The sequence below is a fragment of the Lithobates pipiens genome, unplaced genomic scaffold (genome assembly GCF_037356315.1).
Source record: "Lithobates pipiens isolate NorthernLeopardFrog02 unplaced genomic scaffold, aLitPip1_a1.2 Scaffold_28, whole genome shotgun sequence".
Classification (NCBI taxonomy): domain Eukaryota; kingdom Metazoa; phylum Chordata; class Amphibia; order Anura; family Ranidae; genus Lithobates; species Lithobates pipiens.
This window is the reverse complement of record NW_027507789.1, coordinates 226,052,734-226,066,957: the sequence shown is the minus strand read 5'-3', so window position 1 is coordinate 226,066,957 and position 14,224 is coordinate 226,052,734. Positions and strand designations below refer to the sequence as shown.

At 43.9% G+C, this 14,224-nt stretch overlaps 1 protein-coding gene across 1 annotated transcript in view; it reads left to right on the top strand.

Annotated features, from left to right (window-relative positions):
- Positions 1–14,224, top strand: part of LOC143936206 (ATP-binding cassette sub-family A member 10-like) — a 95,215-nt gene that overhangs the window by 6,126 nt on the left and 74,865 nt on the right. The window contains exons 6-10 of the mRNA XM_077460615.1: positions 3,531–3,628; positions 5,144–5,370; positions 8,806–8,944; positions 9,700–9,885; positions 13,799–13,946. Of these exons, the coding sequence (XP_077316741.1) occupies positions 3,531–3,628; positions 5,144–5,370; positions 8,806–8,944; positions 9,700–9,885; positions 13,799–13,946 (798 nt within the window). The remainder of the gene's footprint in view (positions 1–3,530; positions 3,629–5,143; positions 5,371–8,805; positions 8,945–9,699; positions 9,886–13,798; positions 13,947–14,224) is intronic.

Genomic DNA, 14,224 nt, shown 5'->3' with positions numbered 1-14,224 from the left:
CTGGAGCACAGCCAGGGCTAATAGTTTTATCTGGTGGTATGGTATGGCACACAATCAAGGCTAATACTTATTTCTAGTGGTATGGCCTGGAGCACAGCCAGGGCTAATAGTTTTATCTGGTGACATGGTCTATAGCACAGTCAAGGCTAATACTTTTATCTGGTGGGATGGTCTGGCGCACAATCAAGGCTAATGCTTATTTCTAGTGGTATGGCCTGGAGCACAGCCAGGGCTAATGCTTATATCTGGTGATATGGTCTGCAGCACAGCTGGGGCTAATGCTTTAATCTGTTGGTATGGTTGGGAGCACAGCTGGGGCTAATGCTTATATCTGGTGGCAAGGTCTGGAGCACAGTCAAGGCTAATGCTTATATCTGCTGATATGGTCTGGAGCACAGCCAGAGCTAATGCATATATCTGGTGGTATGGCCTGGAGCACAGCTGGGGCTAATGCTTATAGCTGGTGGTATAGCCTAGAGCACAGCCGGGGATAATGCTTTAATCTGCTGGTATGGTCGGGAGCACAGCTGGGGCTAATGCTTATATCTGGTGGTATGGCCTGGAGCAAAGCCAGGGCTAATGCTAATATATCTCCAGCTAGGGGCGGGGCTAAGGGGCTAATACACAGTCAGTGCTTAATTCTTACAATAGGTTTCTAGCCAGTAGAGCAAATTGCACATTGTATAACTTGGACACACCTTCCATGTCCCCGCACAATTGTTCTGACCATTAGCAGATCCATGTTGATCTTCCTGTTCTGTCTGCTCGTCCAGAAGAAGTTTACTTTCGTACCGTCACTCCTTTATAAAATGGCATCATTCTGCCGTTTTAAAACTTTCTTCTTCCATTACGGCCCGCTCTATCAGGATAATAATTCAGATGTAGTATTTGATTTCTTTTACTAATAAGAAGACCATACCCCAGCTCAACTGCTTAATTCAGAGTTCAATAGCTGAAGACCAGTGCTCTTGCTGGGATGTTCCGGCCGTCAGCAATGCAATTATTCCATAATAAGAAAAGACGACCACTTGGTATGCTCTCTGATGCAAATATTTATTGGCTACATATCATATCATAAAAGACACAGTGCGTAAACCTCGAATGCGTTTCAGCCTTATAGCATCATAGCTTAGCTGATGTAGCTGAAATGCGTTAGCAGCTTACACACAGTGTCTTTTAAAGATTTGCACCGGAGAGCATACCAAGTGGCCAGCTTTTGTTATTATTCATTTTTTAACTTTGTGGATTTTTTTTCCTTCTATCTGTATATTGGTAGCGGGGAGAACATCTAGAAAAAAACAGATAAGGAAAGTGTTCAAAATTCAGCTGACCAATCAGAATTTAATTAACAGCTGTGTCTATTCCTTCTTCTTTTTTGTTTTTTGTTTTGAAAGGTGTTTATTTTAATTTAACAACAAAAAATACAAAGGAAACGGACTTACATTACAGGCCCACAAGGCACTTATGACTATAACAAATCGAGTATTCATAGATAGCCCCAACAACATTCACAACACACACACATTCAGACCCGCCCCCCAAGTCCCCCTATGTAGCGGAAAGTTCCACACCGGCCAATCATCTGGCCAATGCGTAGCCAACCTTCAGATCACTGTTCAAAAGCTACAGTATCTCACACAAGTATTATATCTTTTGTGACAACACTAAGCCCTTGTACACACGGTCGGACATTCCGACGGAAGATGTCCGATCGGACCGTGTTGTCGGATAATCCGACCGTGTGTGGGGTCCATCGGACTGTTTCCGTCGGAATATCCGACCGACAAAGTTGGGCTATAAAATTTTCCGACAACATGATCCGATCGGACTTTGTCCGATCGTTTGTAGAGAATTCCGACTGATCGGTCAAAGTATCACGCATGCTCAGATCAAATTACGAGACCAAAGCTATTGGCTACTAGCCTCAATGTAGTCCCGTTGTAACAAAATAACGTCATTACGTTACGAACGATCAGATATTCTGACAACTTTGTCCGACCGTGTGTATGCAACACCAGGTTCGGACAAAATCCGTCGGACAAAATCCGACGGATTTTGTTGTCGGAATGTCCGACCTGTGTGTACAAGGGCTAAGAGTCCATTCACACAGGGGCAACTTTGGATCCGACTTGAAGTTGTCCCAAGTTGCCTTAAAGCGGGGTTCCACCGCCGTTTTTTTTTTTCCCGCAATAATGTTTTAAATTAAGTTTTCTAAATATTTCACATACCTCCTATGTGCTGTCCGATTCTCTTCCAAGTCTTTTTCTTTCTTCAAAACTGCCTAGGAAAACTTCTCCAGGCGTTTTCCATTTTGCTTGTGGGCATGTGAAGCCCACAGGCATTGTCTTCCGGGGCACAGTCCTCTAAACTCCCATCATGCACCGCCCCTATGAGCTGCGATCTCGCGCATGCGCAGATCAATCCGCTCGAGCGAACACAACAACTCAGCCTGGGCGCCGCACAGACTCCTGCGAAAAAAAACGATCCCAGGAGCCCCTGCGGCAGACAGGAAGAAGTGACCTGCCGATCAAGCCCCGCCCATTTCCGCAGCGGCTCCGCCCCTTTCCGGAATCTCCAGAGGCAGAAAATTTGAAATAAGAAGAAAACAGAAGAAGACAGCAGAAAGGTAAGGGGGTTACCTAGCGATTAGGGAAGGGGGGATCACATAGACCTAGGACTGTAATTTAGGGTGGACCTCCGCTTTAAGTCGCGCAACATGATAAAATCAATGTAAGTGAATGAGAGCCGTCTTAATGTACACTAGTGAAGTCGCTCCGGCTTCAGAAAAGGTTCCTGTACTACTGCAATCCGACTTCTAGGCAACTTGTACCCATTGATTTCAATGGCAGTTGCCTCCAAGTCGGATCCTCTGTCTTAACTGAAGCAACTTTCCAGGAAGTAAAAATTGTTTTCTAGGCAAACCCCTCCCCCCCACAGAGCTGATTATTATGTGATTGGCCACTGGCAAAGTCCCCTGTCCTGGAGGCAACTTCAAGTTGCCTTGTAAGTTGCCTCAAGTCGCGCTGTGATTCATACTCAAGTCGTGTCCAAGTTGCCTCCCAAAGTCTTGCTGGAAGTCATGTTGCCCCTCTGTGAATGGACTCTGAAGAAATGACACTTGTCTACAATGTAAAGTAGTGAGTGTACAGCTTGTATAACGGTGTAAATTTCCTGTCCCCTCAAAATCATTTAACACACAGCCATTAATGTCTAAACCGCTGACAACAAAAGTGAGTACACCCCTAAGTGAAAATGTCCAAGTTGGGCCATTTTCCCTCCCTGGTGTCATGTGACTCTTTAGTGATACAAGGTCTTGGGTGTGAATGGGGAGCAGGTGTGTTAAATTTGATGTTATCGCTCACTTACTGTATATTAGTGGAAAGAGACTCACTGAGTAAGTTGTGATGATAGGACATCCCCCCAGAAATCCTCCGAGACATCTAGCCATGGTTGCCATATTTAGGTGAATTTCTTAGGGCATGCCCTACTTTTATGTGCCTCTTCCTTCTTTCCCCTGTGTATTCCTCCAGGTAACTGTGACGATCTATTCTTTACCTGTTTCCCACTGACGTACTGGATCTCGGGGTTCCTGTCCCTACAGGCCACCATTGACTCCGCCATTGTGGAGGTGAGCTACATAGACTTTACAGGGTGGACAAATAGGCCAAATCCAACCTCCCGCCATCATCGGGCTGTGATAACACAGAATTTATTTTCAGAACAGGCAGACAAGAATATGAATAGTATGGGGGCCATAGTTGACAGGAAGTGGATGCTGAGATCTATTCATAGGTATAGGTTCAGGATGCCCTCAGGAGCACATGGGAGCCATTATTTTATTGTATTTAGACATTATATATGGGATAAGGGCCCTCTAAGGGGGTATATCTGGGATATGGTTCATTGTGATAGGATGCTGAAATCCACACATAGGTATGGGATCAGGACCCTCTCAGGGGCACACAGGGGTTATGGTTGATGTTTGATTGTGACCAGATGTTGAGATGTATGAGTTGACCATGGTTGACTATGGCCCTGAGAACTATACATAGACATTGAATCAGGACCCTGATGGAGATCATGTTTATTTGTGACTGAATATTGAGATTAATGCATGTGTATGGGATCAGAACCCCCTATGGGTGGCACACATGGGCCATGGATGATTGTGGCCAAATAATGAGATCTGAACATGTGTTAAATGACTGTCACTGAACATTGAAATCTATACATGAGTCTGGGATCAGGATCTTCTCAGTTCCACACAAGGGACATGGTTGACTGTCATTGGACATTGAGATCTATACATAAGTCTGGGATCAGGACCTTCTCAGACTGAGGCACACACTGGCCATAGTTGACTGTGAATGGACATTGAGATCTATGCATGAGTTTGGAATCAGGACCCTCTCAGAGGCACACACTGACCCTAACTGACTGTCACTGGACATTGAAATCTATACATGACTCTGAGATCAGGACCTTCTCAAGGACACACAGGGGACATGGTTTACTGTCACTGGACATTGAGATCTCTACATGAGTCTGGGGTCAGGACCTTCTTAGAGGAACACACTGGCCCTAATTGACTGTCACTGGACATTGAAATCTATACATGAGTCTGGGATCAGGAAACTCTCAGGAACACATGAGGGCCATGGTTGACTGTCACTGGATAATGAGATCTATACATGAGTCTGGGATCAGGACCTTCTTAGAGGCACACACTAGCCATAGTTGACTGTGACTGCACATTAAGCTCTTTACATGAGTTTGGGATCAGGAAACTCTCAGGAACACATGAGGGCCATGGTTGACTGTCACTGGATAATGAGATCTATACATGAGTCTGGGATCAAGACCTTCTCAGGGGCACACAGGAGCCATGGCTGACTGTCAGTGGATAGTGAGATCTATACATCAGGGCCCTTTTAGAGGCACACAAATAGCTTTTGTAATGAATGTAAAATCTAGTGATGAGTTCAGATGAGTTCAGAAGGTCTCCAGCCACATAAAAACCTCAAGTAAATGCAGATATTTATTATTTTAAAAAGAATATTTAATGAACTATTGAATATCTGAAATGTACCTGCAAATTAAAACAGCTCCCATACTGTACATGTATTTCAATGGTATTTTTCAGCACTTCACAAATAAATCCATATGGGATTCTATGAGGTCCATGACGGTGGTGAAGATGAAGTCGGTCAGTTATGGGGACCGTTCAACTCTGCAAATGGTCTCCTACACTTTTCTCATGAGCACCTGTTTCGTATCACTGTCGTACTTCATGGTGCTGCAGATCACCCAGGAGAGGAGGAAAACCAGAGAGATGATGAGGATGATGGGAGTGAAGGATCTGGCATTTTGGTGAGTGCCATTGGTCAACCGCAGTGCATATATTCTTGGTAGGCATCCTTTACGGGAGATAAAAAAAAAACTCAGGGTGGCTGTCAGTAGTGTAGGAGGTGGGGTATTGGCTTACTATAGCAGTGTGAGTGCCGGCAGTCAAGCTACATTACACTCATTGCAGGAATGTTAAGTTGTTGTATGCTGGACATAGAAGGTGTCCTGGTGTCTTCATCTCCTTGGAAGAAGGTGCACTTTTGAATTAGTTGTGGACTAAATTCTTCCAGTAAATGCCTATTTGTAAAGAACTATCCTTTCATACTGCCAAATCAGTTTTGTTTAAAACTCGTCCTGTGGCTGGAGCTCTTTTCTTCTTGAAGATCTTTAATATAGGGATGGGCCAAATGGACCCCCGTTCAGTTCCCACCAGAACTTTCAAACACCGCGAAAGTTCGGACCCAAATAACGAACCCTATTAAAATCAATGGGACCCGAACGTCAAAAATCAAAAGTGCCCATTTAGAAGGCTTATATGCAAGTAATTGGGCATACACTGGTTTTAGCGGTCTGGGTCTTGCTCTGGGGGACATGTATAAATAAATAAAAGTTTGTGAAAAACGTCATTTTTAAACAAGCAGTGATTTTTTATTTTTAAAGTGAAAGCATACAAATAAAAAAATCCTTCCAATATAGTGCTTGGGGGGGTCCCCTTAGTCTGCCTGTAAAGTGGAAGATCTGTACCATGTCTAGAATCTGCTGCAGCAATAATTCCATTTATGAAGCCAATAAAAATGAAATGTTCCCTGCAAGCTGCCTTTATTTTGCTCAGCAACAGTTGGGGAGCTGCCAGTGTGTATGACGAGGCCACAATGTAGTGCACTGGGAACAAGATTTGCGATTTTTTGGATACATTCTGGTGTCACTTTGACTTTGGATAGAAGTAACAGGTGCGTAAAAATTGGTCTTTGGGTGTCGGTGGCGCCTTCCCACCGTAACCCTATAGAGGTACTCTTGATGAAAGCAAGAATTGGCTTTGTTGTAAAAAATAGTAATGATATGCACCTCAAACAGGTGCTGGAAAAATTGGTCTTTGGGTGTTAATTGTGCCCATGAAACCTATACCAAAAACATTCTTCCAGATGAAATGATCGAACACCCTCAAACCTAGGCAGCCTTGAAGTCCTGCAGAGATTCCACATCCCAAAAAGATTTAATCAGTGACATCAGCATCAGAGGCCTCGTAGCTGGTAATCCAGGACTGATTAATTTTAATAAAAGTCAAACGGTCCACGGAGTCTGTGGACAGACGCATGCTATGATCAGTAATGAAACCTCCTGCAGCACTAAATGCCCATTCTGAAAGCACGCTAGATGCAGGGCAGCCCAACAACTCAATGGCATACTAGGCAATTTGTTTTTCAACTGCGGCAGATGGGGCAGAGAAATTTGTCGGCTACAGTCTACAGCTGGTGGTATGCTGCTGACAGATGTGCTGCTAGGACCATACCATCATTCCTGTCAGAGAGGTAATGACTCAGTATAGCAGGGGCAGATCGAAGTGGGTAAGGAGGAAGAGGAGGGACAGATTTGTGCCCCTTTTGTGTGGTTTTTAGGTGCTCTTGCCAATGGGCTGAGTGGTTGGATGTTAAATGCCTTGTTAAGCATGTGGTACCCAAATGGTTGGTGTTTTTGCCACGTTTGATGTGCCTGAGACACAGTTTGTAGATAGCAACAGTGCGATCTGCTGCAGATTTGCTGAAAAAGGCCCAGACAGCTGAGCTTTGGGGAGTGGGCCGGGAGATAACAGCTGCAGAATATGATGGAATAGGGTGGCTGATTTCTATTCTTTCTTGATGTCGGCCTCTTTGGGGTTGTGCTGCCTCATCTTCAGATTCCTCCTCTGCTCTATCTGGCACCCAAGTCGCATCAGTGACCTCATCATCATCTCCATCTCCTCCATCTTCATCATTACCACTGGAGACAACTTGGCAATACGCTGCGGCTTGGGGAACATGACAATTAGTCTACTAGTGTTCCTGCCTCTCTCTAGGCTCATGTTCCTGTCATCCTTAGCCTCAGAACCAACATCTGAATCCAGTAATGGCCGGGCATCATCAAGGTGGAAGTGTCTGACGCTGTGGTCAAATAACACAGCTGACTCCTCAATGGCTGATGTTGGGGCTATGGCAGGAATAGATGTGGACAAGAAGGCAGGTTTATCCATTCTGGCAACTGCACACTTGTCTCTGCTTGCATGACAGAGGATGAGGAAGATGAGGAAGGTTTAGTAAGCCAGTCCATCACCTCCTCTGCATTCTGTGTCTGGATAGCACGGGCAAACTCACTAAACAGAGGAAATGATGCCCTGCCTGAGGACTGACCACCACGTCCACCTTTGCCGGTGGACACATTTGTTGCTGGCCCCCTTAGAGTGCCAAGGGAACGCCTGCTTCTCCTTGTCCTCCCAGACATTATTGGGAGGGAGGGGGTGGTGCTTATAAGCAAATGTAAAGAAAAAGTTGAAATCTGTACATAGATGCACTTTAATCAGTGTATATAGGTGTTTGGTGCACTTTAATTTGGGTACTCACACTACACAGACACACTCCATGGATACACTATAATATACTGCAATATAATGCACCAAACGTACAGTGACGCAGGGAACTATATGGTGTTAAACTGGCAGTAATGCACATAAAACTATATGGCTTTAAACTGGCAGTAACACACACACACACAACTATATGGCGTTAAACTGGCAGTAACACACACAACTATATGGCGTTAAACTGGCAGTAGAGCAATCAAATAGACGGTGTTCAACCGTCAATAAAATTACGCCATCTGAACTGTCCCTACTCTAGCTATACACTAATGTCAAGATTACTGACACGGTCTCACTACGCTACACTGAAACTATCTGAGCGGCCCCTACTCTAGCTGCACACTATGCAAAGCTAAATGATGGTCCTCCTCACTACAATCACACTATCCCTAGACTGACACTAAACTAATATAACTCTACACTGACAATTGAAGCAAAATAGCACAGTATAGCACACTAACTAACTAGAAGCACTGAACAGAGCCCTGTTCTATCTCTCTCCACGCCAAAATCACACTGAAAATGGCTGCCATTGAAAGAATACGTTTATACTGTGGGGTGGGAATGAGCCATGATTGGATAAAGCCATGATGACAGTGTCCAATCATGACTCTGACAGTGCTCTGTGCCCTGATTGGCTGAAGCTTTCACTGCTTCAGCCAGTCAGGGCTTGCAATACACTGTTCAGCGCCGCAATACATAGTGGTCGGTCCGGGGGGAGTCGAAGACTCGTTTGTTCAGATGTTCGCCAAAACGCCCGAACAACAAAAGTTCAGCCCGAACTTGTGCTCGGGCCGAACCGTTCACCCGTCCCTACTCTAATATGATAACCTAATCTTGTATTTCAGGTTGTCTTGGGGGTTGCTGTACACCATCAGTGTCATCCTCATCTCCATCCTCGTCACTCTGGTCGCCACCACTTACGTGTTTATGGAAAGTTCCTTTGGAGTTATTTTTTTGCTCTTCTGCCTCTATGGCATAGCAACGGTAGGTCTGACTGATGTATTTCTGTTAATGAACTCTGCATTTTCCCTGCGTCTGCATTATTAATCACAAGTGTTTCCTAATGGACCCTTACCACGGGGGTTGTGTCTTGGGAGGGATTATTAAAATGGGGTTAGAGGGGGAGGTTTCCACGTAAAGTGGACCTGTCAGTACCTTTTAAGGACATGACTGAGCTAGCTGGAATCGTAGTCCATAAAGTAGATGGTGGTGACCCTGGATGATGCCAGAATAAACATGGAACCATACTTATGAAGAGAAAAGTAGATGAAGGCACTGTCAGGGGGAGTACTGTGATAGGTAATAAATACCTGGAAGCAGGGCTGGACTGGGACAGAAATTTGGCCCTGGACTTCATCCAGACCGGCCCACTTACATTTTGAGTGTCCCATCAGCACCCCTTATATCAGAGTGTCCTTTTAAGAGCCCCCTTACATCAGAGTGTCCCATGAGCAGCCCCCATATGTCAGAGTGTCCCATCACCAGCCCCCTTACATCAGAGTGTCCCATCACCAGCCCCCTTACATCAGAGTGGCCCATCACCAGCCCCCTTACATCAGAGTGGCCCACTGAGCCATCGGCCCACCGGGAAACTCCCAGTAGTCCCAATGGCCAGTACATGCCTGCCTGGAAGTGTTACACTAATATATTACTTGGGATGATACTCAGGTGACAGATTCACTTTAACCTTTTATTGAAATGAAACAAATCTCTGAGGTATCCTCTCCCTTCCCCCCCAGGTCTGCTTTAACTGCATGCTAAGCGCCCTCCTCAGGAAGCACCGCCTCACAGCAATTCTGGGATTTTTCATCACTCTCCTCCTGTCTGCGATGGGCATCCTTCCGCTCTTGAAAACCATACCCAAATCTCTAGAGATCTTCCTGAGCATTTTCCACCCCTTCTCCTTTGCTGTTGGGATCACTGCGGTAAATAACTGTTTATAACTCATTACTCTTTCTAAAACAGCAGTTCTGTGGTCATCATCATCAACCAATCAGAAAGCAGCCTTTACTGGTTACCTATCTCTATTTCCTGGATTTGTGAAATGACCACCTACCCACCCTCCGTGTGCCAAGAGGTATGTGTAAGTTGTCTCTCCAAACAGCTGCAGGTCGCTCTTTGATTGGTGGTTTCCACAGTGCAGATGACGGAGGTGCACCCCTTCCCAGAATCATAATTGCCCATCCTAGCTCTCAAATGAGAGAGGCAAAGTAATTGTGGAAGCCAAGTAAAGTGTGAATTCTGTCAGGGGAGGACATCCAGCTGTGTAGAGGACAGAGGAAGCTACAGATTGCTGGAGGAACCCTTGAACGATGAAGTAGTAATGTAGCTAAAGCTTTGTTGTGTAGCGGTAATTGTTGATACTTCATCCATCCAATGCTTCCACAGACATACCAGACAATATCTGCCTTTGTGTCTGCTCATTTATGATCTCACAGGCACGGGTTATCAAACATTCCAGATCCACATGATTACGCATTCTCACCTGGACTTCCCGAACATGAAACGTCATCAGAGGAGCCTAACCTGACTGTTCAGCTTGTGGATGGGTGTTGGTGGGTTGTCAGCCCCTCGAGTGATAGTTGATTGTCCTCTAACTTACAGATGATTGACTGAAATTGTCTGAACTGTTTGTATCTACTAGACATGTGCATTCGTTTTCGTCCGAATGCATTTTCGTCCGAATTTCAGGTATTTTCATTTTCGTTTTGACAAACGATAACGAAAGTGCAGATTCCGAAAAACGAAAGATCCGACATAAATAAATGCTTTTTTTCGTTTTCGTTGTTACAACAGTTCGATATAGAATAGGAGATTCGAAGTGACCGTTCGATATAGAATAGGAGATTCGACGTGACTCCATATGTCTATTGAACCTGTGGTCGAATGTGCCTAAGTTTAGTTTACCTCTATTAGTCCTATTATATAGAAAAGCTTCGACAGAGAGTAAATATTCGACATAGAGAGAACAGAATCGACAGAGAGAAACGATACTGGAATTGGGTGGGGGAAGTAAATAAAAAAAAAATAATGATAATATTCGACGGGATCGTTGCACGTTTATAATAATATTCGACGGGATCGTTGCACGTTTATAATAATATTCGACGGGATCGTCGCAACTATACGACACTGCAATCGTACATTTCGGCAATCGAATGCTCCGCCTATAGGCTATATAGTTTAGCAGCTCCATCGAATCTTCTTTATCCATTCGACAGATACCATAAGCCTTCCAAGACAGATTCGACCGTAATTCATGTGGATTTTCGGACGAATGCAATTTTTGCACGAAAAACGAAATAAATAAAAACGAATTTTGGGAGTAACTAAATAAATAAAATTTACGGACGAAAACGAAAAAACGAAACGAAATATTCTAGTCTGCACATGTCTAGTATCTACTGCCTACGGTCACTTATATTCTTTGCTCTGACAAGTGGTATAAGTGTTTGCTCCTCAGTGTATGAGTTTCCATGGTAGAGCTTTGACGTCTTTGTAAGTTTCAAGACTATATCTAAAATCAACCAATGTCACTGGTTAGACCAGCCTTTCTCAGGCTTTTTAACATAAAGGAACCATTAAATAAACTTTCTGGTCTCAGAGAACCCTAGCTTAGAGTTGCTATATCTACAGGTAGATGTTAGTCAATGGGACGAATGTCCCCTTACATTGGTGGTTAGTGGGAAGGTCCCCTTACATTGACGGTCAATGGAAAGAATCTTCCGTACATTGGTGGTTGGTGGGAAGGATGTCCCTTACATTGGCGGTCAATTGAAAGAATCTTCCCTACATTGGAGGTCAATGGGAAGAATGTTCCTTACATTGGTGATCAGTGAGAAGAATGTTCCTTACATTGGTGATCAGTGAGAAGAATGTTCCTTACATTGGTGATCAGTGAGAAGAATGTTCCTTACATTGGTGATCAGTGAGAAGAATGTTCCTTACATTGGTGATCAGTGAGAAGAATGTTCCTTACATTGGTGATCAGTGAGAAGAATGTTCCTTACATTGGTGATCAGTGAGAAGAATGTTCCTTACATTGGTGATCAGTGAGAAGAATGTTCCTTACATTGGTGATCAGTGAGAAGAATGTTCCTTACATTGGTGATCAGTGAGAAGAATGTTCCTTACATTGGTGATCAGTGGGAAGAATGTTCCTTACATTGGTGATCAGTGAGAAGAATGTTCCTTACATTGGTGATCAGTGGGAAGAATGTTCCTTACATTGGTGATCAGTGAGAAGAATGTTCCTTACATTGGTGATCAGTGAGAAGAATGTTCCTTACATTGGTGATCAGTGAGAAGAATGTTCCTTACATTGGTGATCAGTGGGAAGAATGTTCCTTACATTGGTGATCAGTGAGAAGAATGTTCCTTACATTGGTGATCAGTGGGAAGAATGTTCCTTACATTGGTGATCAGTGAGAAGAATGTTCCTTACATTGGTGATCAGTGAGAAGAATGTTCCTTACATTGGTGATCAGTGAGAAGAATGTTCCTTACATTGGTGATCAGTGGGAAGAATGTTCCTTACATTGGTGATCAGTGGGAAGAATGTTCCTTACATTGGTGATCAGTGAGAAGAATGTTCCTTACATTGGTGATCAGTGAGAAGAATGTTCCTTACATTGGTGATCAGTGGGAAGAATGTTCCTTACATTGGTGATCAGTGAGAAGAATGTTCCTTACATTGGTGATCAGTGGGAAGAATGTTCCTTACATTGGTGATCAGTGAGAAGAATGTTCCTTACATTGGTGATCAGTGGGAAGAATGTTCCTTACATTGGTGATCAGTGGGAAGAATGTTCCTTACATTGGTGATCAGTGGGAAGAATGTTCCTTACATTGGTGATCAGTGAGAAGAATGTTCCTTACATTGGTGATCAGTGGGAAGAATGTTTCTTACATCGGTGATCAGTGGGAAGAATGTTCCTTACATTGGTGATCAGTGGGAAGAATGTTCCTTACATTGGTGATCAGAGGGAAGAATGTTTCTTACATCGGTGATCAGTGGGAAGAATGTTCCTTACATTGGTGATCAGTGGGAAGAATGTTCCTTACATTGGTTGTCAATGGGAAGAATGCCCCTTACATTGGCGGTCAGTGGGAAGATGCTCTTTACATTGTGGTGTAAGAAGACTTCTTCTTACATTGGTAGTCAGTTGGAAGAATGTCTCTTACATTGGTCGTCATTGGGAAGAATGTTCCTTACAGTGAGAGGACCAGTGTGTTATCTGTAAGGGGGTACAGATTTCTTGAAAGATAATTGAAGTCAATGCTAATTTTTTTTCATAGGAAGAAATTGCTCATTGCTCAAGGACCCCCTAGCAACGTCCGGAGGAACCCTACAGTTCCACTGAACCCCGGATGCTAAAGGCTGAGTTGGACCATGGCTTATGATCCTCAGTTGGTTTCAGAGTAACCTTCTCTTTTGCCAAAATTCTGAAATGTAAATTTTCCCTGAATATGGGACTCTTTTTTTTAGGAAAAAAAAATATAAAAAAGACACCCTGAAACCAAGGAGCTAAAATACTCATCAGTCTGCTGGGTGCAGAGCTACACTGGCAAAAGGGTCTTCAGCATCCAACATAATTTCAGCTGGGTAGGTTGCCGGCTCCCCTGGCTGAATTCTGTGGTTCATCCTGTGGCTATGATGTCTGTACTGCTCTGTGGGGTCACTGAAGTGATGTGGCAGACTGCAGATGCACCACCCTCTGCTGTCTTTTGCAGTTTCTTTTTTTTTTTTTACGTTTTAGCTTTAAAGTCCTGTGATGTTTGGGAATGACTTTCGTATTGTTGGTGTGTGATGTAATTATGGTTTCCTTGTCTTCTCAGGGCATGCACATGGAAAATGACCTTCTGGGCTCCTTCTTCTCAGACATCACGGGCAACTCCTTCCACATATTGTCCAGCGCCATCTACCTGACTATAGACTCTGTGATCTACATCCTTCTCACTATTTACTTCGATAAGATAATTCCAGGTAATGGCTTCAGGAAAACATTTTTTAGAGCAAAATAAAAGGTTTTGGTTGAAGAATGCAGGTAGGTCCTCATTATTTCCCACATATCTCAGGCTTGTGCAACATACAAAAGATGTGGTGGAATAAGAGCACAACGCCAACAATGAAGTCCAAGTGTATTTATTTTATCATAAAACTCCCAACGTGTGTCGAGGGTTCTGAGGGTCTTCCTTCTTCAGGGCTTCAGTTGACTGTAGACTAGAGTAAGCAGTAATTGCCTCAAACAAATTACATTTTTT